Below are 26,581 nucleotides of genomic sequence, written 5' to 3' on the forward strand. Positions count from 1 at the left end.
CGGAACGAATTAAATTCGTAACCCGGGGTACCACTGTACTATGAATTATGATGCAGAATCAGTGTGGTGTAGTGATATGAGCGTTGGACTATGATTCTGGGAGGTCAGGATTCTAATCCTCACTCGGCCACGAAACCCCACTGGGTGACCTTGAGCAAGTCGCAATCTCTTAGCCTCAGAGCATGACAATGGGAAACCCCCTCTGAAGAAACATGCCAAGAAAACCTTGTGACAGTTTCACCTTAAGGTCACCATAAATTGGAAATAACTTGAAGACAAATGCTACCACCATACCTAGAATCATGATATCCTTTGGGATGCCTGACCATGGTAAGGCATTTTGTTATGATGGCTTTCTACAAGGACACATCCAGAAGTTGGTGCTTCTATTCCATGGCAGTGCCTCAGGTTTCTGTCCTACCCCCCAAGTGCTGGTCTTGCTTTTTAACATCTACATGAAACCAGCAGGGAAGTAATTTGGAGGCTGATGGTATGGTGTCACTGTGTGAGTGTTGTGTGCCTTCAAGTAGTTTCTGACTTATGGTGACGCTAAGGCAAACCTATCATGGGGTCTTCTTGCCAAGATTTGTTCTGAGGAGGTTTGCCATTGCCTTCTCTGAGGCTGAGAGCATATGACTTGCCCAAGGTCACCCAGTGGGTCTACATGGCTGAGCAGGAATGAAACCCTGGTTTCCAGAGTTATAGTGTAACACTCAAATCATTATTCCCTGTGTCACTACTTGTACATAATTTGGTACATACTAGATGGTATGGTATGTACAAATTGGTACTCATTTTTACCAACTAATTCCATGGAGGCAATGGAAACTCTGGAACACAATTATCTTATGGCAATTTGGGGCATACAAGGGCAAACAACTCTGTGATCCTGTAGAGATTTTCCCAAGATTTGAACGTAGCCTCACCCTTGCACATTCATCCCCAACCACACCTTGAACAGGAAGCGAGAGTGTAAGACATCCAGACTACAAAAGGAGTTTCATTTTTCTGAAAAAGACTCCAACATAAACGTTTCGTGCAATATGGCACAGAAGAGAACTTGCACAAGATATAGTAGTCCTGGAGAGTCAACATTGTTTAGGCAAAAGGAAAACATATTTCTTATATATGTTGGCTTTATAGTGACACTTTGCAGAGACCCTTGTAAAACATGTTTATGTGGTTGCATAATTTTCCCACATTGATTCAATGATTCTCCAGAATCTCAGCTTTCATTTTACAAAAGCCAACAAAAACACAATCCTTAGATTTTATAGCTACTCAGCTAGCCTTCAAAACATGACTCAAGAGTAATTAAAACTGAAAAGTCTGAGTCCAGGACAGACTAGAAATAATAGCCCTTAGGAGCCTCACAGCTTTCATTTCAGACATGCTCACAGACACAACTCATCAGACCCCACTTCTAGGTCACAGTCCCAAGTATCTGAGCAAAGTTATATTCACCAGCAGGCTTGGATATGTTGCAAACCATGTCAGTATCACAGTGCAGGACCCTCGAACAGCTGCATAAAGAAGTATGTGGAACAGAATGTTGACTGAATGGGGGAAAAACTGGAATGGGCCACACAATGCAGTGACATTGCTGGAAAAGGAGGAAGTGACAGAAATATAGAAAAGAGGAGACTGCATAATGTCGGTGTATCAATAGGTCTCTTCCTTCTTAAAAATGTTCACAGGTATGGAATTGAGAAATGCCCACTAAACCTTTATGTGGGAGTTTCAACAGAGAAAATCCTGTATTTTATAGTAGTTTGAATCTGGCATTGCACCTTCGAGACTGTAGCCAAGTTCAATCTATTTAAAATTGTCCCACTCAGGTCACCTACTACTCAGTTCTGTGCAAAAGACTTGTGCTCTATTGCAGCTATTCTTCATCTTTTTTTGGGTGGAGGTATCATAGACATCTTTTGAGAATCTAATGTACACGATGGATATCCTTGTCAGAAAAATGCAATTTTTAACATTATTTTCAAATTAAAAGTAAAGTAAAGGGGCAAACATTATTTTTGCTCCCAGTTCATGGAATCCTTGAAGGCCATCAATTAAGCTCTTAGAGGTCCACAAAGCTCTTTAATAATAATAATAATAATAATAATAATAATAATAATAATAATTTTTATTTATATCCCGCCTTTCCAATTGCATGATCAAGGCGGCTTACAAGACAAGAAACAATAAAATACAGGTAAAACCATCACAATATAAAAAGTTTAAAAACATCATTACTAGGGGTAGGAACGGGAATCTATACAAATCACAATTCACTAGGGGCAAGAAAAAGACAATATATTGCACTAATCCGGGGTCGAAAAACAGAGAACAAGGAGCAGAGAAAAAACATTATTACCTAAAGTGAAAAAGCCAACTGGAATAGATGCGTTTTTAATTGTTTCTTAAAAGAAACTAAAGATGCAGAGGAACGGAGCTCTGCAGGGAGCTTATTCCACAATGAGGGGGTGGCGATAGTGAAAGCCCTCTGTGAGGTCCTCACCAAATGGGATTTAGGGACCTCTAACAAATTGGTCCCAGATGTTCTGAGTGTGAGTTTGAACTAGCTGTCCTTTTAAATGGTTACAAACAAACAAAGAAAAAACATATGAAGGAAGATTCAGGTAAGAGCAGTAGTACTTAATGAGAACTTTCCCCCCTCAACAGCATTTGCTGTATCAGGCAAAGTAACAGAATCAGGTATCACATACACAGCAGAGAAACACTGCAGTATTTTGTTAAGATACCCTGCTTGTTCTGCCTAATAGAGAACATAGCTACTTATGAAATAGCTCCCAAACTGGTAATGGTTTTTAACTGATTACTACTACTATTGGTTTCTACATATCTGAATACCCCTTCAGTATGAAAATATTTGTAAATTTAAAAGAACAGACCATTTTATCCCCCTTTCCACCATACAGAAGCCTCCAGGATGCAAGGAATGTGGAATACAACACCATAAGAAAACTTATTGACTAACTAGATAGCAGCATTTGCTGTATCAGGCAATAGAGGACCTGGTATCATTTATACCACCCATATATTATAAATCTCTTTAGTGCTCTTTTGGCCATCTCATGCCTCTACATCCCCCAAAAGAGGAAGCATCCATATACAAAGAATTATACTTAATGAATTTAATTTAATTTACATATCTGCTTGAGAAGTACTCTTAGGGAAAACAACTTGAATCTTTAACTTTAAAGTCTGTTGCACAAGCAAAAGAACACATCCAGGTCAGAGGAATGTATTTGCCACAAATATTCTACCAACTTCAGTTGAAAAGGAATATCCATTAAGTTCTGACTGCCTTTGTTCCACAGCTTGTCACGACTGTTCAATCACATCATTATCTACTGACATGCTAAAACCAAACTTTTGTCAAGTGACACAAGATCCATTTACTTTAATTTTTCATGTAACTAGAGATGCAGCTGGATGCTGCCCCAGGCTTGGATTATGAATGCTGGTAGCTCATAATCTGCAGTTCATATAGAAAGATCCCCAAGTTCTTTCAAACTGAGAACTTCGCCATCTCACTTGTTTCCATACCTTCCCCTTTATGTGTCAGCCTCAAATCTCCCCTCCTTCAATTTGCTAGAGCTTTTGGTTTGCTACTGTGGCAGCATAAAACACTGGGAAAGGAGGCCAGAGGGATAGGAAATTCCCTCTTCTCTTCTTCATGCTTCCGAGTTAAATCTGTCTTTACTAAATAACTGACATTGTCTTGAAAGAACATGAGTTATTTTCTTGCTTTAGGGGGAATAGTTCAGCATGGTTCAAGCTGATTTCAGGATAGCTAGTTTATGTATATGCTGCCAATCACTATTCTAACACGTTCATTTCTTTATTAACTGTACTCTGAAATTGTTATAAACTTTTTTTGAAATGAAGTAAACAGTACGTGTTTGAATACTACAATATACTTACTTGTGAGTATTGTCAGCAAAAACAGGTACTCTGTGTAGGATATCAGTCCTGAAGCAAAATAATAAAAAGTGAATGTTGTAAAAGATGAACACTGTATACAATGACAGTCTCTATTTACTGAATGTATCAACTCAAGGAAGCAATAGTTATTATTTATCAGTCAAGTCAGTCTACTCTTCCCATTTTTGGTGCTCTGGCAATGAACCTGTCCAATCCCCTTCATGTTGATGTCTCATTAAGAGACTGAGGTTTATTTGGTATTAATAAAAGGTCTGCTAAATCTTTCAATTTTCTCAGAAAATATTCAGTGTTTATGCAAGGGATGAATAAATTAAGTGTGCTTTGTCATATTTAGTACCTGGGAGGAGAGCTACTCTAAAGTTACTCTAAAGGATCAAAGTATTTCATCCTTTGGCGGTCTTAGAAAAGCGAAGACCAGATTTTCTCTAAGTCTCAAGGGGAATATGGCAACACAAAGCTGCCAAGCTGCTAGATTGTACTGATAGGACTGCTGGGCTTGGAGCCAACAAGAGGCTTCACTTAGGGGGAAAAAATCTGAACACGTCCTTTCTGCAAGGTGAAAGTGTTTTTCCCTTCCTTTTTGAAGGAAAATTCCAGCATTTTGTTTTGAAATGCCGACTTAAACAAAGGGCCTGAACAAACAGAAAGATGTGACAGTGTCAAAATAGCAACATGCCAGCTAAAGATAGAGAAGTATATAAGGAGGATGGTTTAAATAAAAGAATCTGAAGCATCCCTCGTAGAAGAGAAGTTTGAGAATTTTTTTGAGGGGGGAGAGAAGAGGTCTTTTATAAGTAAGAAAAGAAATGCAAACTACTTTTAACATGTGAACTAAAAACTACCCTGCATAATGGAAGAAACTGCTGAAAGCAGATGTTTGAACTCCACTATCCACAGGGAAACCATCTTGGAGATTTATGTTTAACTAATTGATAGGCAGAGTCTACCACAGGTGATTCATAATTGATTTGAAAAAATATAAACTATTTTAAAAATTATTTCTTGCATTAGTATGAGAATGCATAAATATTATGCTGCTAAAATCAGTTAAATTTGTAAGATAAATGTTAGAGGAGTTTTATCCCTAGCTTTAACAACTGGGTGGTATGCAAAAAGACATTTGTCAGTCTGTCTCAGCCACCTCATATGTCAGGACAAATAAAAGTGGTCACATCTGTGTATGACTACAGTTCATATTAAATTGTAAAGCAATGTTGGTGCTCTTGGACATCTCAGAAGCTTTCAATACCATCGACCATGGTATCCTTCTGGAACGCCCGAGGGTGTTGGGAATTGGAGGCACTGCACTCCAGTGGCTCCGCTCCTACCTCTTGGGCAGATTCCAGATGGTGATGCTGGGGGACAGATGCTCTTCTACGAGAGAGCTGACATCTGGCGTCCCTCAGGGTGCCATTCTGTCTCACATGATGTTTAACATTTACATGAAGCCACTGGGTGAGATCATCCGGAGACATGGGGCACAGTGTTATCAGTACGCTGATGACACTCAAATATGGTTCTCTATGTCTCCAACTGTTGCAGTGACTAAGGATGGCATTTCTCCTCTGGATGCCTGCCTATGGTCAGTAATGGGCTGGATGAGGGAAATCAAGCTCAAGCTGAATCCAGAGAATACGGAGGTACTTGTGATAGGTACCCCTGATCTGGGTAAGGAAATCTGTCAACCAGTCCTGGACAGTGTCACACTTCCCCTAAAGGACGAAGTTCACAGCTTGGGAGTACTCCTAGACTCGTTCCTACAGTTATCATCTCAAGTGGATGCGACAGTCAGGAGTGCTTGGTACCAACTTCAGTTGATACGCCAGCTGCGCCCTTACCTGGACCAGAGGGACTGTGAAGCAGTGGTACATGCACTGGTAATCTCTTGTCTTGATTTCTGTAATGCGTTCTATATGGGGATACCCTTGTACCAAGTTTGGAAGCTCCAATTGGTTCAAAATGCGGCAGCCAGATTGGTCACTGGTTCTTCCAGGTCTGACCACATAACACCTGTTTTGAAGTCTCTTCACTGGCTGCCAATTAGTTTCCAGGTGCAGTACAAGGTGTTGGTTATCACCTTTAAAGCCCTACATGGCTTGGACCCGAGTTACTTGCGGGAACACCTCTCCTTAAATAATCTGCCCCGCACCCTCAGAACAACTGGGAAGAATCTGTTGGAATATCAATCAACTAGACTTGTACTGACTTCTCAAAAAGCTTTTGCTGTAGCTGCTCCAAAATTGTGGAATGGTCTCCCAGATGAGATCCGCCTTATTACCTCCTTTGAGGTATTTAAGAAGGTACTAAAGACGGATATCTTCTGGTGAGCTTACCCATCTGACCTTATGTAGGAGATATCGCTCCACTTCTCTGACCATAGTACAATCTTACTGTTATTGTTATAGACGATGAGTTAGTTTTTAACAGAATTATTGTTATTGTATTTTATTGACATGTTTTGTATGTGTTTTATTGGTTTGTAATCTCGATCCATGTGGGAGAGGTGGGAAAATATAAATATATTATTATTATTATTATTATTATTATTATTATTATTATTATTATTTAGTGTTCAAGGTACTTTTCTGTGTGATCCGCCCACAGAACTTTCAAACCACACAACTTCATGGGCACTTGAGAAAATGGCAGTTGTGCTGAAAAAGGAAGAAGAAATGCAAACAAACAATAAAGTATGTTTGAAAGGATTTTGAGAAGTGTTTTGGCATTAAGACTTGCAATGTAATTTTAGTGCATCAGAAGCAGAAAGGAAGTTGGAGGTCGGACCATTGGATGTCAACAGTGTTAAAGAAATACTAAATGAGGATAAGGAAGTATACTAGCCATGCCTGAACTGACATTTCTTGGAAGAGTTGTTCAAGAATTGAAGCAATGAGTAGTCAGATCTAAAAAGAAAGAAAGCGACAATTCCATGGGTCTGGACCAGTAATTCCCAAACTTTGGTTTTCCAGGTGTTTGGGCTTCAATTCCCAGAAGTCCCAGACGTTTTGGCCAACAGTCAGGAATTCTGGAAGCTGAAGGCCAAAACACCTGGAGGACCAAAGTCTGAGAACCACTAGTCTAGATGATAAATTCTGGCAAGAACTGTACTGGCTTTTGATTTGCTTCCAATCTCAATTCAAGGTGATGGTGTTGACCTATAAAGCCCTAAGTGACTTGGGACCAAGAAATGTAAAAGACTGCCTCCTCCCATATGAGCTTTCCAGAAATCTGAGATCTTCAGAACCCTGTTGTGTGCCCCAACAGCTTGTGAAGTTCAGTCAGTAGGTACATGTAATAGGGCTTTCTTTGTAGAAGCTTGACTGTGAAACTCCCTACCCAAGGAAGTTAAGCTTGCCCAATCTCTTTTAAATTCCAGTGGGTAGGCAAAACAGGGCTGTTCCACATGGCGTTCAGTGTTTGAAACTGCTGTTTTAACTGTTTCAAAACTGGATTTTAGCATTGTTTTTAGGCTGCTTTTAGGAATTTTAGGGCACTGTAATGTGCTCTAAAAATATTATTATTTTATTATTATTATTATTAACCTTTATTTATGAAGCGCTGTAAATTTACACAGCGCTGTACATACAATCTTTTAGTTAGACGATTCCCTGCCCTCGGGCTTACAATCTAAAAAGACATGACACAGAAGGAGAAGGGAGTGGTGGAGGGAAAGGGTAAGAGGTCCAGCAGTTCCTCTCTATCTCCAAGGCCTGGACCAAGGTAGATGGACTGGAGGGAGGGCTTGGCTTCATAATGGATGGTTAATCTTCTTCCAGGGAAAATACATACTCTCAAGTAGGATAATACATATACAGTACATAGCAATACAGGAAATGGTTTGATAAACAGGGACCAAAAGAACATCAAATAGTAAGCGACAATTATGCAATGCTAGGGAAAGCTTCTCTGAACAGGATGGTTTTCAACTCAGTTTTGAAGCTGGTTAAAGAAGTGATGGCTCTTGCTTATAGGGGAAGAAGGTTCCAGGAGTGAGGGGCAGCGAGTGAAAAGGGGCGAATCCGGGATGGGGCAGAGGAAATTCTGGGCTGAGACAACAGACCTTGACTACCAGAACGGAGGGCCTGAGTGGGAAGGTGAGGAGAAAGAAGGTCTGATAAGTAAGGAGGGCTTTAAATGTCGACAGCAGGAGCTTATACTGAATGCGGAAAGGGAGGGGGAGCCAGTGAAGGGATGCCAACACAGGAGAGATGTGGTCAGAGCGGTGGGTGGATGTGATAATGCGTGCAGCTGAATGCTGGACAGAGATTAAAGGACGGAGGTTAGAAAGAGGAAGCCCAGCCAGGAGGACATTATAGTAATCAAGTCGTGAGATCACTAGGGCATGGACCAGGATCTTGGCAGTAGAGGCAGAGAGAAATGGTCGGATTTTGGCAATATTGTACAAAAAGAATCTACAAGCCTTGGCTGTGGTCTGGATCTGAGGGATACACGGCAGAGAAGAATCAAGGATAAAACCAAGACTGCGGGCTTGCTGGACTGGTTGAACAGAAATGTTGTCCACAGAGATAGAAAAGGAGTGTTGAAGGGTGGGCTTAGGAGGAAAGACAAGAAGCTCCGTCTTGGACAGGTTGAGCTTCAAATGCCGATGGCGCATCCACTGCGAGACAGCTGTGAGGCAAAATGAAACTTTTTAACTTTGCATTGTTTTAATTGGTTTTTATTTACTCATTGCTTTGGGAGCCCTTATGGAATGGGAGGAGATCCAGAAACACTTAAAATAAGTAAATAAATAAATATCAAATTAAGAGTTCTTTAAAAACTCAAATATGAAATTGTTGATGTTCTAACAAACGCATGTAGTATGTTGTTAAGTCTGGCTTCTTTACAAAAGCATTGAAATTCAGCCAATGTAACACTAATTTTTAAAAAGGGGATTCTGGTTGGATTCAGTTTTCAAAGAAGTAAAGGTGTTAGTCTCTTGCAGCATAAAAGAGAGTATTCTATTACATGCTCTCCCACTCCCACAACTGTGTAAATATGCTTTGTACCTAAGAATTCATTATCACTCTTTACTGCATCCACAGACATGGGTTCATAGCCATGAAATCTCATGTGAAAATAAAAAAAAAGTTGGTCTTAAAGGTACTGTCACATTTATTTTCTTTTTCTTTTTTTCCTTCCCATTTCTTTGGAAGTCAACATTATTGTGAATCTAGAAGGACAAATCTTGCTGAAGAAGAATCAACATTGCTTCTGCATAGGTAAGTCCTGTCTCACTAACCTTCAAAGGTTTCTTGAGAATGTCAATAAACATGGTATGTGGAATGGTACTGTACAATGAACTTCATTTTGCTTTCACTTATTAGATTTTTATTAGACCTTTCTCCCAGAAGGTGGGATCTGAGATTTTGTATAGTTTGACAACTAACTGGAAGCTGAGAGCAAGAAATAAAGGACAGTTTCCAGAATGGAGGGATATAAATTACAAGATCAATATGAGATTGTATTGGGATTGGTGCTTTTTAATCTGTTCATAAATTATCTGGACTAAAGGGCGAGTAATTCAGTAGCCAAATTTGCTAATAATAGTGAATTGTTTAGAATATTGTAATTAAAACAAAAACAGAGAAGAGCTCCAGAATCCATTGTAGGGCTGGGCATCAAAAAGCGCTAATAATGTTTAGTGTGAGCAATTGTAAAAAAATGCATTTTGGGACAAAAATTTTCCCCAAGATCATGTATATCTATTTCTAATATGAACTGGCAGGACAGAGATCTTGGAGTTATAGGGAAAAGCTCAATGATACACTGGCCAGGGTGCAGCAATTGTGGAAAAGGATAGGTTGTGTACCTGTAACTAGTTTTTCGAGTGGCCATCTGTGCACTCACACAAATGGGGTACCCTGAGCCTGTGCAGAGCACCATTTGGAACCTTCTAGAATGTTATGTTAAGTGGATGGGGCTATAGACAAAATGCTTACATAACACTTCAGAACACTGATTCCTAAACTCTGGCCTTCAGGTGTTTTGGACTTCAGTTCCCAGTCCAACCAGAATTCCAACCAATGTTCAAAATACCTGAAGGTTCTGGGAGCTGGAGTCCAACACACCTGGAATCCCAGAGTTTGGGAATCACTGCTGTAGAAGGTTCTAAATGGTGCTTGGGGTTGCCACAAGGTAACCCATTTCTGTAAGGCACAGAGACTATGAAGAAGAAGGAAAAATTCCATGTTGGGGATGCCTAAAAAATGAATTGAAAATAAAGTTTCAAACAACCTACTTCCTTTTGTAAATCTATGGGACAACCACATTTGGAATACTGAGTAGATTCTGGCCACTGCACATCAAAACAGGATACTGAAGAAATAGAAGAGGTACAGATAGGGCAATGAAAATGATCTAGGCAGTAGAGCAACTTCCTTATCAGGACCAATTACAATGTCCCATAGCCATTTGACTACTGTTAAAATAGTAAGTGAACTTGTGCCTCAGTTTAACACACCTCCAGACCATACTGCCAGTAGGTTCAGTGAAAGTCAAATGTTTATAAGCCACATATAGCAAAGTAGAGTGGAAACTGTACTGTTGGGTAGTATTGCTCCTGACTTTCTGAATTCCTATACATCAAAAGATGGGTTCCCTGGCTATTTGCAGCTTCACATTGCAATGATGTAAGAAGCCAATGTAAGAAAAAGGTGTGCAAATACTTTTTCAGAACCTACTTGAGAGGCTTAAAAAAAATCCCTATAGCATATTTTGCATTTTTTCTGTCTCTGGCTGATCATATTTGTGTCAACATACATCTGGGTGATTCAAAGCACATTTTTACTGTGGAATCAGTTCCATAACAGTTCATCTTGGTTTTACTTAGCTCTGCCACAGACCTAGCAGAGAACTTTAATCAACGTTAAACTGAATTTCTTCTTGGAATGTGTTTTAATTCCAAAATGGGCAAAAATAATAATTTTTAAAAAATATTATAGTGGCTTAATGAGAAAATTGATTACAAAAAGAGAAGAAAAGGAATCGCATATACATGTAATTTTTATTGAAAATAATGCACTTGCATACAGTGATATGTTAATATCATAACACAAATGAACTAGGCAAACTTTTAGTAGGAGTGTAATTTTCCAACTTTTAAAAGAAACACATCTAGAAATTGCAAAATATAATCATACTAGTACATACCAATAATTGTACATACTAATATGATGTCTATAATAGAATGATAAAATGGGGAGTTAAAGACGTTCCACTAGGAGGCACAATTGTCTTCAACCCAAAGCTAGTGAATGTTTGCTCTTTAGAAAAGTACTGTGATGGAAAAGAAGCTATGTGAACAGTGCATTTAAAAGCTGTGGATTCTGAACTTCTAGCTTAGAACCTAGAATTCTAGATCTAGAAGTTGTAAGCAACTTTTGCTTCTACATAAAGAGATCTGTAACACACAAACTGTGAAACTAAACTATGAGATAAATGTGAAATGTTGTGATGGAATCTCAAATCTAGTCAAAAAATGCCGAGAAAATGAACTATACTTGTGAGAAGCTGGGTGATGCCATGCAGTTTCTACCTGTCAAACAGCAGCTCTATAAAGTGGAGATTCATCAAGGTAACTGAACATGATCATGCCTATACAAAGATCATAGATTCACAGAATGTTTTAATATAATAGATATTGGAATTAAAATAATCCATGGCTGAATGATCTATCTACTGATGGCAGGACTGATTCTTTAGTAATAAGATATGTTCTCTTTGTCTCTGCACTCCTTATTTCTGTCCTTTTTCAGAGCATGGAAGAAGACAACAGGTGAAAGTGCTTGCATATGTGTGTCAAGTTTCTGTGCAGGGGCTTATGCATCTTTACCCCATTACTGGACATAACCCAGTGATTTCCAAATTCTAGCCCTCCAGGTGTTTTGCACTTCAGTTCTCAAAATTCCTGACTGTTGGCCAAGTTGATTGGGGTTTCTGGGAGGTGAAGTCCAAAACAGTTTGAGGATCAAAGTCTGGGAACCACTAATGTAGCCCCTTGGTGATTCTATCGTTGCTTGGGCCTGACATGCTAGATTCTATGCTAAATGCTCTGTTGAAGACTAGCATCATAATGAATCACATTCTTTATAAATTGTGATCACCCAATCTCTTGCACCTCTCACTAATGGATTTTAATTACGATTCAAAGTCTTCTTCCAATGGGACTTTGCTAGCTTCTCTAAACTGCAAACTGAACTTTGCATATACATGTTATATAAGTGACTGTACAGACAAAGGTCATGAGATCTGAAGTTAAAATAGTGATCCTGCCATCTTTTGAGGGACTCATAACTATTCAGATCTTCCTTAGTACTAGCCAGTCAAGCTATGGTCCATAAATCAACTAAAGGTGATCTCAAACAACAAGTACCTCATGGTTTCATAAGAACATTTCCAATATGATACTTTCAATTTTCACCCTCCACTATCCTTGGTCCCTTACCACCACCCCTTCAAATCAATCAACAGTATGTAACAGGAAAATCTTTCAACCTGTTAATCAATATTCTTTGAGGGAAATTTCAGGTATTTCTTTCTTCAGAACTACCTATCAGTCTTATAAAGAGTTAAAATAATTCAAAGGAAGTATTTAATTCTTTACAGCCTAAAAATCATGCAAAGTATCAGTAGACTGAAGCTTCATCTTTAAGAGTGAATAGAATTTCCCCAGAAAATTAATTCTACTAATGGCATAAACCATTACCTTTATCTCCGAGGTCTCTAAAAAAGGTTGGCCCTGGTTTAGCTTTTGCAACATTTGCCAGTGCAGAATCTATCTCCTTTGAAAAACCAAAATAAATACTAAGTCAGTTGTGGAAGAAGAATCCATTAAAACAAGCAGCAGAAATAACAAACATTCTCTTTAAAAACAGAAGAATTACTTTGCTTACCTTTTTTGTTAGTTTCTTTGCCAAAGTTTTACCTGTTGAAGAGGGGGGGAAAACCACTACTCAATCATTTGCAAGACAAAACTTTGATCAAATTCTGTGGCTTTTCTTTAGATATTTTAATGGGCAAAATGCAAGTAATGCAAAACAGAACAAAATTGCTAGCTTCAAAGTATTCTGATTCCCACAATATTCAGGAAAGCAGCATTCAATTCTAATACAAGTGTTCCCATAACTAAAAGAACAAAAAAAAAGTAACACTTTTAGATATTTCTTAACCTTTTATTGCTGTAACTTTCCTCACAGTACACTACCTGTCACACCTAAAACCATGATGATAAAAATACGGTGGGACCTTGGTATCACCTGGGGTTTGGTTCCAGGACCCCCCTTGGATACCAAAATCCGTGGATGCCCAAGTCCCATTAAATACAGTGGCATAGTAAAATGGTGTCCCTTATATAAAACGGCAAAATCAAGGTTTGCTTTTTTGAACTTCATGTTTTTAAAGAATATTTTCAAGCCATGAATGGTTTAATCCATGGATAAAGAATCGGCAATAAGGTGAACATAGTAGTGAAAGATTAGTCCTCTCCTGGGAGAGGAGGACTGTATAACAATGTAGTGAGCTGTTTGTCTTTGTGCCTTCTTTTTTTGCACTTTCTTTTTTTCACCCCGCTCCTTTCACATTCTCCCTCTCTTAAAGGCACATACAGTGGATGCCGGGGGATTTCTTCTCTCCCCCTTCCTCCTTCTGCAGTGCCATGGTAAGGAGATGAGACACAATTGATGAGGTCTCATAAAATACAAATCAGACACAATTCTCCATTTAAATGAACATTGTTCTGTATCTATAAATACTATCGCACATGGTTTACCTGATTTCCTTTTTGCCTTCCAAAGCTTCCTTTGGATTCACCACTCCAACCTAAGATCATATTAGTGTTCTGTCATCTAATTCTATATTACTTCAAATAATACACTAACCTCTAATGGGAAGCAGGACAGGCCCTAGATTGAGGAAGGATAGCTCCATACAGGTGTCACATGACTTTCAAATAATACTGTCTTTGCATGAGCACCATACCTTTGGCTCCTGGAGACAAGTGAAGGGTGAACAGAAAGGCTATTTCTACAAGAAAAAAGAGCATGGGGTCCTGTCCTTTTTTCAAAAGCTTATAAGCACCTTTAACACATTTAATCAAGAGCAGTGCCACTGATTTGGTGAGGTATGTAACATCTGAGGGAGAGAGTAGGCTGGCTCAGTTCCATCAGGGGCTAGCCTGAAGAAGAAGAGCCCTCCCTCCGGTCCATCTGCCTTGGTCCAGGCCTCAGAGGGAGAGAAGAATGCTGGACCTGATTCCTTCCCCCCCCTCACCATTCCCTTCTCCTTTTGTGTCGTGTCTTTTAGATTGTAAGCCTGTGGGCAGGGAACTGTCTGTTATCCCCTCTATTGTAAACCGCTCGGATTCCCAGTGATTGGGCGGTATATAAATAAAACCTATTATTATTATTATTATTATTATTATGAAGATTTCAATCTGTACAGCAGTTGGAATGCGCATAACAAAGAGAAGATTTACTGTGCAATGTCCCAGTTTCCTGAATGTAGTGGATGTGTGAAATCTATCTGGCTTGCCATTTTATAGTGGTATTCTATCATATTGTGATAGAATACCACTATCATACTGGCAGGCAATTTATAGCCCTGGAATAATTCTGAATATTCTGAGCATCTGATGATACTCAGGTTTTTTTACCATTATATTCTTTTTACTCCATGTACTTTCACTCATGGAAAGTGAAGGCAAAGATGAGAAACTTACTGAATGCAATAAAATGTAACCTTTAATGCTTTAAAATTTCATTTTGATTTTTTTTTATTGTTATGAGCATGAAAGAATGGAAAACTACTTCAGCTCTCAGATCTTCTAAGTCTGCAATGGAATTTTGGCTCAGTGCATAAAGTGAATGTTCTTCAAAGTATCTCCAACTTTCTTGGACATCCCCATTATAGAGGCTTCAAAATAATATACAGCAGACCAAATGGAGGTATATCTTGTTACAGGCGAATTACTATTTTAAGCTGCATAAGTAAAGGTATCCATAAAAGCAAAAATTCTTCCACACTTGCCAAAAGAATCAGTGATGGCTGCAATATGGCTCCCTCACCTGCCTTAAACAGCAATTATTTCAGCTTAACCTTGCTGTAGGCAGGTGTGGTGCTTAGCTACATTAAAAAAAAAAAACTAGACAATTCTGCCCTCTGTCATCTCTCGGCATTAATATTCAAAGTGACCCTGTTCTGTTGATTGTTACATAATAGTGCCAGCTGGTATAGTGAAGAGGGCGAATGGCCCTTAAGCATTTGATAAATTAGGTGATATTTTTATGGAGGAAATGTCACTTACACTGAAATATTAAATGCTGATTGGAAGACGTCTCAGTGAGAGAGATGGTTTAGTTATGGACTGGACTGAAAGTCTCAGAAAGACATGTGGATTATTTATGGACTGGGCAGACAGATATCAAGGAGAAAGGTAGTTTATGGTACAGTGGAAGCTTAGGCCTATTGCGGTACACACTGGGCTTCTTGCAAATACAAGAGAATCATAAGTGAGGAAGAACCAATTGTATAATATTAAATATATTAGTGAGGACATTAATATGTATTTAACTATTTTTAAAGTATTATTTTCAGAATGACAATTCACTTAAGAACACCAGTACTTATACTCAGATTTGTCAAACATTATTGATCTGTGAGCTGCCTTGGGTCCCTTCGGAGAGAAAGGTGGCAAATAAATAAATAAATAAAATGATAGGAAAACAGTACTTACGCCCTGATTTGTCAAACATTACTGAAAAAAGGAAGTCTCTTGGACTCATGTAATATTCGCCTTCATACTCCAAGGAAGCAAATTCCATAAAACGTTTTTTTCTTATGGAGAGTTTTTCTGCCATCTCTTCATCTATATTCTCTTCCTTCTAAAAGAAAATAAAATGGCAGAGATCCAGTTAACTTAGTAGACTATTTCCATTTTCATTTAGGATTCAATAAAGTAGACAGTTGCAAAGAAGACTTTCACAAATTGTTTTTGAGACTACTCATCAAGGTGTTTTTAAAAAGCACAAATAAAAATCCCACCGACATATCTGAAGTTGTAGAACAAGAAATTATCAACTTTCTGGATATCAGCATTTATAAAGATGTTATGAGTATGAAGCCTACTAACTTCAATATATGAAGGTCAATGACATGATCACTAGTTTAGTTTATAAATTAACAACAGAATGCAAAGAAATAGTGCTGCTTGGGAGAGTGTGAACTGGTGATCCCCTTTGCATGTGTGCAGAAGTTTTTGTCTTGTTTGTTTTGCATGAGCACTGGACTGTTGAGATTCAGGCCACAAAATCTTAACTATGCTGTTCTGGAAAAGTGGGAAGCCTGGAAGAACACTAGTGGTCATGGACCATTTTGAACTTGTTAATTTTCTGGCTGTCATGCAGTTAAATTACAAATAGAATTCCACAGGTTGTGCTATCAATTAAATTTATTCCTCTCATGCATCTACTAGGAGACCCTGTGGTCCTTACAATGAATGCAGTGGTATCCTCTTTTTATGAAGTAAAAGACTGAAGGATAGTAGAAGCCAAAAACTGGCACTGAGATTTATCAGTTTTAATGGTACGAAAACAAAATCAAGAAGGAGGCTACTTTCAGAAGTCACACTACTACTGATCAGAAAAAAGACCCATGCAAGGCCATAGGTATAATCTACTTCAAGAAATAAGTTACTAACCAGCCATTATTTGGTAAATCTCCCTACACATAGCATTGACTCATTTCTTTTTAAAAAAAAAAATGGGGTGACAAGCTACAAACAAAATAAACAATATTGTAGGAGAATAAACTCTTTATATATTATTTATACTGATACTTGAAACTAACCTAGATTTCTCACTGAACAATTTATTTGCTTTAACAACATCTACTCATGCTTCCTGACACTTTTTTCTCCCATAGGAACATCTGTAAATAATTTTTTCAAAATGTTTTTTATTGAGCTCTTGCACAAAAGCACTATGTGTACACGTGAAAGAAGATAGGCATTTGCAATGCCGCAGCATGCCAACTTGGTTGCTACAGTGCCTGTTTTGGAAGTCATGGCCAAACTGGAAATTTTACCTTGGATTTCAGCAGAGTGCGAGTAAATTTGGGCAGGGGGGAGAAAAAAGTAATCTGAAATACAATTACTTACTTGACAGAACTGAACAATTTTTTAAAAACAAAAATAATGGGTTGTACATCTAAATGAGGCTTTGGGTTTGTGATCCAGAAAGCAACATGTGTGCATAAGACTGTTTCTTATGGGGAGATCAAGCAAGAACACAGGAGAGAAGGTGAGAGAGACTGGGTAAAAGCATATACGTAGAGACCCGGCATTATTGTAACTGTAATTGTTTAAGTACTATTCATGCCCAGGTATGTACAATGTACAGTGGTACCTCGGGATACGAAATACCCAGGTTACGAAATTTTCGGGATACGAAAAAATCCCATAGGGAATCATTGTTCCGGGTTACGAATGTTTTTTCGGGTTACGAAAAAACTTTTGGTGCTTTTTTCGGCTTTTTCGCACGGAATCGCGGCTTTTCCCCATTAGCGCCTATGGCAATTCGGCTTACGAAGGCTTTTCGGGTTACGAAAGCGGCCGCGTTACGAATTAATTTCGTAACCCGAGGCACCACTGTATATTTTAAATTATACTGATGCTGTTTTTCTTTTCTTTTTATTTTTTTATACTGGTCAAAGACCGAATAAATTATATTACATTACATAGAGAAAATCATCCTTTTCTTCAATCTCCCTTCCTATGTGAATTTCTATATGTGTCCCCTCATTTCAGCTTAAATTTTAAGGACAGGCATGAACAAAACAAAAATATATATCCGATATATTACTTTATTCTTCCTATAACTCAAAGTTCTCTTATCCTTTATGACTGAAACAATGACTCAAATGGTCAACAGCTGGCATCCCAAAGGGGTGCCCTTTATCCAGCAGCTTGAAAATGAACTAGTGGTGTCAAGGATTTTGGCTGGACAGCCATAACATTTAATATGGAAGGCAGTGTAGACCAGCTGGGCAAGTCTTGTACAATATGATTTTCTAATATTTAGTGTATTTCCTAAAGAACAGCTTACTTTTTCCTTACTGTAAGAGCAAAGAAACTATGCTGCTGTTACTTGTAATCAGGGGTGTAGCTATTGGGGGGGGGGGAATGAGGGCTCTGTCCCTCAAATAGTAATTCTGTTCCCCCAGTGAAATTTTCCTTCAGTGCCCAAATTTCTAGCACTGCAGGGAGTAAGACCCTGAAAATTGCTCATACTTAGAACTCTTGGATTAACCACAGTATGTTTACACTCCTTCTATAATATCTTTTCTTTGGATGCCTAAACTGTTTTCTAAATGCTCATCAGGAATATTAAATTATACCAATACAAGAACGTTTGTGACCAAATAAAATTTTACTTGGGGGACAAAATTACTATTGGAGGATATTCCCCCCATTTTGCCCATACCTTTACTCCATTTGGAAATAAGTGTTGCTAAATTAAACGGGACTCTTCTTTTTAAAAAATCATTTTTACTCGACAGACAAACCATCAGATAAAACATATACATAGCAATATTCCATTCTGGGCGCCACAATTCTGGCCACAGTTCTGGGCGCCACAATTCAGAAAGGACATTGAGAAATTGGAGCGTGTCCAAAGGAGGGCGACTAAAATGGTGAAGGGTCTGGAAACCATGCCCTATGAGGAACGACTTAGGGAGCTGGGGGTGTTTAGCCTGGAGAAAAGAAGGTTAAGAGGTGATATGATAGCCCTGTTTAAATATTTGAAAGGATGTCATATTGAAGAGGGAGCAAGCTTGTTTTCTGCTGCTCCAGAGAACAGGACCCGGAACAATGGATGCAAGCTACAGGAAAAGAGATTCCACCTGAACATTAGGAGGAACTTCCTGACAGTAAGGGCTGTTCGACAGTGGAATGCACTCCCTCGGAGGGTGACAGAGTCTCCTTCCTTGGAGGTCTTTAAAGAGAGGCTGGATGGCCATCTGTCAGGGATGCTTTGATTTGGATTTCCTGCATGGCAGGGGGTTGAACTGGATGGCCCTAGTGGTCTCTTCCAACTCTACGATTCTATGATTACTTCATTTAAAAATAATGAAGATAAGAAATAATAATCAAAATATTGCATTAAATTGTTTGTTCACTTATATCTTGTTAACTTTATTTAATTTATATCAAACCTTATTAAGTATTTTAAATAAAACTCTAAAATTGATCTATTTCCTCTTCATTCTTGTTTTTGTTGATAGTTTTATATCAACTCATAGATTCTTCATTATTTTCCACCTTAGTTGCTGAAGACATTTCCTATTACTGTATTCTTAATCCCATTATCAACTGTAAATAAATCTCTTTGATTCCTTCTGTTTTTAAAGAATCAATTAAAGCTATCACGGTTATGTCATTAATATCAAATCAATGGGTTATTGTAACTCTTGAGTCCTTAATAAAATTGTTTTTTTCCCCATTATTACAGTTTAGATACCATATAAATGGCACAATATTCCTTGGGACTCTTTCTAAGATAAGTATGCACAGAACTGCAAACCAAGGCACTGTCTGATATCTATGTTCAGAAACCAAAGCATCAGTTTTTTCAAATCAATCCAATACCACAGTGCTTTGTTCTCACTGAAACGTTGTGATCCTTTGTATGGATATGAAGACATCATTAACTTATGAGTGTTACCTCATTTTGTCACAAAGCAATGGGAACATTTTGAACTAAACCAACATTCTTGTGGGCTGCTGCTTGTCTTCAATGAGCAATGGGGTGAGAAAAAGCTATGAAAAATAGGGAAATAACTTACTCCCTCTCACCCTTGCTCCTGGAGATATACCCTTTCATATTTTTTCTGAAAGTGAAAAAATTCTGCTGATCTTTCAAATGTTTTAGTAAGATGCTTAAGTACTTATCCAAGTTAGTAGAAACTTTATTAGAATTCACGACTAAAATGTTTTATGGCATTTATTTAGTTAATTAAACTTATATCCAACCTTTTTGCCATAACACAGCACTTGAGGTGTCTGATATCTTACACTTTTTAAATACACCCATTTGTTGAACAGCTATATATTTTGGCTCTGTGCACCTATTCAGAGATGGAGAAAATTATCTGTAACTATACAATCCTAGGCTTAAATAATCTAATGGCACCAAATCCTGTATGATTTTGGAAGCTAAACAGGATCATCCTGAGTTAGTACCTGGATGGGAGACCACCAAAGAATACTGTAGGCTGTATTTCAGACATAGCCTACAGCGTCTACCATAGACTATAGGCTATATTTCAGAAAAATGAACTGGTAAAACCACCTGTGAATATTGCTGGCCTAAGAAAATCCTATGAAATCCAAAGGGTCACCATTAATTGACAGGTGGCTTTAAGGCACATACAGACCTACTGTACTTAAACCAAACAAATTGGTATATTTGTGCATCCTGCAATGTTGACAATGTGATTAAATGTGGTTTTAGATGAGTAAAGGAATATTTCCATTTACATGGCATACTCCTGCCAGATTTCTACAGCCAGTCTATCAGCTTATTTTTTATTACAAAGTAACACAACTAAAATTACTGTCAAGGATTTTATTGCTAGGGAGGAGTTGGTTACTGGAATCAAAGCAATTTGTATTTTAGGAGGAAGTGGCTGTGTAATGGTAGAATTCATGATTGTAGAGCAGGCAAAAAAAGAGTAAAGTAAAAAATGAATCCTGGATTTCAGGAAAACTGATTTTATGAAGCTCAGGCAAATATTGGGCAGAATCCCATGGCTAGAGATGTCAAAGGAAAAAGACATCAAGCATGGGTGGGATTTCATGAAGGAGGAACTACTAAAAGTACAACCATAAACAACTCCATGTAAGAAAAATGGGAAAGATCTGAAAAAGCCAATGTGGCTGTACAGGAAACTTGGGGAGAAAGTGAATAGAAAAAAAGAGCATGCATACAGAATGAAAGGAAGGACAAATCACCAAGGAAGAATACAGATGTGCAGCCGAAGCTTGCAGGAAAACTGCAAGGAAAGCTAAAGCTCAAAATGAGCTGAGACTGGCTAGGCAAGCAAGAAACAACAAATTTTTCCCCCGAATAAGTTCAAAGAGAATGACAAAAGAAATAAAGGACTGCTGCTCTGCCAGGTTGGTAAAATGCTAACAGATCACAATGAAAAGGTAGAACTGTTCAGTACCAATTTTGTTTCAGCTTTCCCCCCCAAAAAAAGAAGACGGTGTGCTTCCATGCTGCAACAAAGACATTGGTAAGGAATCTGCGTAACAAATCAAGATTGATAAGGAATTGGTCAGGGATCATCTGATTAACCCAAATGAATTCAAATCTGCGGGGCCTGGTGAACTGCATCCCAACATATTGAAGGAACTTGATGACAAACTTGCAGAACTATTTGCCATCATTTTAAAAAATCTTAAGAGAGCTGGTCGGGTGCCAGAAGACATAAGCAAACATTGCTCCTCTCTTAAAAAAACAACAACACAAAAGGAAGATCCCGGAAACTACAAGCCTGTCAACCTGACCTCAATACCAGGTAAAATATTAGAATAGATTATGGAGGGATCCGTCCAGAAGTATCTTGATGACAATGCAGTGAACAGTAGGAGCAGCACGGGTTACACTACAAAGCTCAAATGCAAAGATATGGGAAGGCAGATGCTTGGCTCAGCAGTACAACATGCGAAAAGGACTTTGGGATTATTGTTGATCAGAAGTTAAACATAGCCCAGCAGTGAGATGCTGCAGCAAAGGCAAATACTATCTTAGCTTGCAATAACAGAAGTGTATTTTTCAAGTTGGTTGAAGTTAGTCCCATTCGATTCTGCACTGATCAGGTGTTATTTGGGATACTCAGTACTGAGCACCTCATTTCAACAAGGATATAGACAAGTTGCAGTGAATTCAAAGAAGAGTAATAAGAATGATAAGTAGCATGGAGAACAAAACATATGAAGAGAGGTTGAAAAAGCAGGGAAAGTTCAGCTTGGTGAAGAGAAGACTGTGGGGTAACATGACTACGCCTCTTCAATACTTCATGGGCTGTGAGAGAAAAGGGTATGAGCTCATTCTCTGCTGCTTCAAAAGATAGAACTAGGTCTAGTGGTTTAAAGTTACAGGAGGTCAGATTTTGATTTAAACATCAGAAAGAACTTCTTGAGAAATGAGAGAGGTTTGACAATGGACCCAACTGTCTGGAAATGTGGTGGGCTCTCTTTCTCTAGATGTCTTTGAAAAGAGGCTGGACAGCCATCTGCTGGAGATGCTCTAGCATCTAGCTGGAAATCCTGCACTGGAAGTTGGACTTGAAGGCCCACAGGGCCCCTTCCAACTCTATGATTCTATGATTCCATGATCCTGAATTATCTGCAAGACTGATAGAACTCATATTTTTAGTTCCAACACAAACTTGCTGTTTTATCTGCTGCATTATTTTGCAATCTTATTTAGATGGAAATGTCAAGTGTTGTAGTTAAATTCTGTGTTCATATTAATTTAATTTATTCTAGTAATCATGCTAAACTTTCCTTCATATATGACAGAACCATATTCAAATGAAGTTGTCATTCATCTGCATGAATATTTCAATTAGTTATTAAAAATAAAAATGGTACAGACCCTTTTTGTTGTTTATTAAATACAAGTCAGCTATGACTTTTGAATTTATGATTTAGCTATTAAGAGTCTTTAGAGACCTTAATTATTGATCTATTACTTCTTTTTGAAGACCAAAGCTGCATCTCCAATGCTGTAATTATCTAGTTTGACACCATTTTAACTGCTATGGAATTTTGGGATTTGTAGTTCTGTGAGGTATCAGAGCTCTCTAAGATAGAAGATTAAATATCTTGTTGCTGTTATGTGCGTTCAAGTTGTTTCTGACTTATGGCAACCTTAAGGTCAAGTTATTATGGGTACTTCTTGGCCAATTTCTTCAGAGAGCGTTTGCCAATGCCATTCTCTGAGGCCAAGAGAGTGTGACCTACCCAAGGTCACCCAATGGGTTTACATGGCCGAGCCATAGTCCAACACTACACCATGCCAGCTTAAATATCTTTGTAAATACTGTCAGCCCACCCCTTACGCGGGGTGTCTGTTCTGGACCACCCTCCCACCCCCCACGTAAGGGGAATTGAGCGTATGCTCAAATCCCATTAAGGACAATTGGGCGTGCTCCCATGGCAAGTTCACCATTGTTTCTATCAGGGCTTGCCTTTTTGTCTGAGTTCAAGTCCGCAAAAGGCAAGCCTGCGTAAGGGGCGGGCCAACTGTATCTTACAAAACTACAAATCCCAGAATTCCATAGCACAGATACATGCCTGTTAAAGTGGTGTCAAGATGAATTGTTTCAGCAGTGTGGAAGCAGCTTTAAACAGCTAAAATGCAGTATGGACAAATTAATTTGTAAAATAAATAAACAAATAAACAAATTCTGGACCAGATTACCAAGCTGTTCAGTAGATTCCCTACCTCTAGTGTTTTGGGTACAAAAGATGTCAAACTTTGTAAAAAAATTAATCTTTGCAAAATATAAATGATGCTTCTTGTTGTTGTTAACTGCCCTTGAGTTGATCTTGACCCATGGTGACTCTGTGGATGGTCATCTCCACTACTCCCTGCCCTCCACTGTTCCGCTTAGGTTTGTAAATTCATACCAGTAACCTCCTTTTAATAGAGTCCATCTATCTAGCATGCAGCTTCCCTCTTTTTCTACTTCCCTCCACCTTTCCTAGCATTATTGCTTTATAAATCATGTACCAGTCATAATTCAGCTGCTTGTCTCCAGTATGTGCAAACATTTCTCTTAGTAATTTTTTCTGGGTTTAATAATAGAGTACAGTGGGCCCTTATCATCTGCTGGGAATTGGTTCCAGGACTCCCTGTGGATAACAAAACCCGTGGATGCTCCAGTCCCATTTCATGCAATGACATAACGAAATATAAAACGGAAAATCAAGCTTTGCTTTTTGGAATTTATGCTTTTTCTGAATATTTTCAAGCCGTGGATACTTGAATCAATAGATAAAAAAATCTGTGGATAAGGAGAGCTGACTGTCATCACCCACCTTGGCATCTATTGTGTTTGTCCCCATAATATGAGCTATGGACATGATCCTAATAAATAATAAATAAAACTTTTATTTATATCTTGCTTTTTGTTAAAACAATCAAAGTGGCGTACAACATTAAAATGATACAGCAATATATACAATCTCCCCCCTTAAAAAAGGATTCAAACAGTTCTAATAATTAAAATTACAAACAAAAAAAATATCTAAAAACAATAATACAATGACAGTGGGCACAATCACCATATATATATGTATATGGGGGGATCTTTATGTGGCTGGGTGCTATTCCGGGAAGGCCTGCACCTTAACAATTCAGCCTTAAAAGTTCTTGCTCCAAACGTAACACTGATGTCAATGTTCCATATGCTAATAACAAGCTGCAGCAGCAAATATGATGAACAATGTATTTGTTGCATAGGGTTTTATGAAGTAAGCTAAATGCTAAAAGAAATCAGAGTTATTATCACATGTTAATTCATGAAAGTTTATACTCTTACTACAAAGATAAATTTACTTACCTTTGGAAAAAGAGTATTTCAAAAACCACTTGTTAGACACAATTAGGGTTCAATGTAGACAGATTTTAATGAAATTCTTTAAGGGGTTGTCCACAATGCAACAATAATCCAGTTTGACACCACTTAAACTGCCATGGCTCAATGCTATGGAATTCTGGGAATGGTAGTTTTGTGAGACATTTAGCCTTCTCTGTCAGAGAGCTGTCGGTGCAACAACAAACTACAATTCCAAGCATTCCATAGAACTGAGCCACTGCAGTTAAAGTAATGTCGAACTGAATTATTTCTGCAGTGTGGAAGCAGCCCAATTAAATTACTTTATCTTAACTATGTTTGAATATGATATTGGTTTGTATTTATGGTTGCAGGCAAAACCTGGTTGGCTAATGCAGAATAAACTTGAAACTTGGTAATACTAATATACTAGGGGGAACAAATCAGCCACAATGAAATGTGTTCAGTTAATGTTAAGGGCAAATTTTCATAGAAAAAAATCAGTACTTTGTCTAGATATCACACGAGTGTTTCTAGCTATCATGAGTCCACAATAGCAAGGTATAAAGGATGAGGCGTCTGACCATAACTCTGAACTGTAACTGCTTTTGTGGTTTTAAATTGGGCCTCCAGTGTTAATCAGTAATGTTAATAGGAGATTCTCTAACTGCTGATGGTGAATTAGACCTGAATGACTTCAAAGAAATCTCTAGTGACGCAAGTGTCTTCCCCTTCCATTGACGTGGCAACTACTCAACTGCTAGGGAGCAATTTATCTCTGAGGACTATTTGAACCCACATACAGAGAGGCATGCTTCGAGGCAGCAGTTTTCTTTTCTCTGCAAGCTAATTTTTAATTTGAGCTATAAATCTTCTTAGGTTAATTGATTTTTATGTGAAAAACACACAATGGTTTTCCTCCATGTTTAGGTCTGCGTAGGAAATCTAGCCCGAGGCAGCTGTAATGGTACACACATAATGCTTCCCGCCACAACCCCGTTAAGCCTATTTAATTTATCTCTGGGGAGAACAATGGATCTTAATCATAGGCCATTTAGTGCGAGCAAAGTGACAAAATAAAAAAGCGGCTCACTTTTGTTTCTTCCAGTTTTAATATGTACCATAAATAATATGCTCCATTGTTAGCTATTAACAATGTGATATTTATGAATATTTTCCAGTTTTGCAATAGGTTCTAAACAAACTTTTATAATCCATGTTCAAGTAACATTTCCAAATACCTAGTGTTCATTCTTTTCACTTTCTCTCTACCCCTGTCCTATTCTGGGAGTGGACATACTTTTCTTTTTGTAATGCACTGTTACTTCTATTTTATTTCTCCAGTAATGGCAGGGTGCAGAATATGTGGCTGATCATATGCTGGATCACACAGCAGCTCCAGTCAGCATTGCCAATGTTGTGGGGTCAACACCAGAGCAATCATACTCAAACTTTTCTCTCTTGGGATCCCCCTTTAAATCTACATGTGGACATTGCACCCCCCCAACTTATATGAATAAAAATATTTTGTTTATTTAGTGTGCGTATTTTTGCACATTCATGTATATTCATATTCTAACATTTTATAAGGAAATAATATTGTTCAAATTAGAATGGTTTTATTTAAGTTAATTCAATATTTAACTCAATGCATGTGTAAATTTTACACATAAAAATTTTTGGAAAGAGGATGAGGAATCAGAGCCTCTAAGTCTTGCCCCCTCCTTGAGCAATTCTCAATCCCCCCCCCCTCGATACTGCCTCACTGTTTGAAAAACACTTATCTAGTGTTCCACACACTTCCCAACCAATATACCAGTATGATATAAGAGTTTACACACATATATCCTTAATCTACAGCTCCAGTGCTTCCACTTTTCTCTTTTTTTCTTAAAATCATAGAATTGGAAGAGACCACAAGCGCCATTGGCTCAACCTCCTGCCATGCAGGAATATATTATCAAGGCACTCCCAACATCTTATGCAATTTAAT

The 26,581-nt window shown here is 38.2% G+C and overlaps 1 protein-coding gene across 2 annotated transcripts in view; it reads right to left on the reverse strand.

Annotated features, from left to right (window-relative positions):
* MICU2 (mitochondrial calcium uptake 2) overlaps positions 1-26,581 on the reverse strand; it is a 116,032-nt gene that overhangs the window by 33,052 nt on the left and 56,399 nt on the right. For both annotated transcript variants that reach the window (XM_042459308.1, XM_042459309.1), the window contains exons 2-5: positions 15,695-15,842; positions 12,858-12,889; positions 12,671-12,746; positions 3,943-3,990 (exon numbers count right to left, since the gene is read on the reverse strand). In XM_042459308.1, the coding sequence (XP_042315242.1) occupies positions 3,943-3,990; positions 12,671-12,746; positions 12,858-12,889; positions 15,695-15,842 (304 nt within the window). The remainder of the gene's footprint in view (positions 1-3,942; positions 3,991-12,670; positions 12,747-12,857; positions 12,890-15,694; positions 15,843-26,581) is intronic.

Source organism: Sceloporus undulatus, chromosome 3, assembly GCF_019175285.1.
Source record: "Sceloporus undulatus isolate JIND9_A2432 ecotype Alabama chromosome 3, SceUnd_v1.1, whole genome shotgun sequence".
NCBI lineage: Eukaryota > Metazoa > Chordata > Lepidosauria > Squamata > Phrynosomatidae > Sceloporus > Sceloporus undulatus.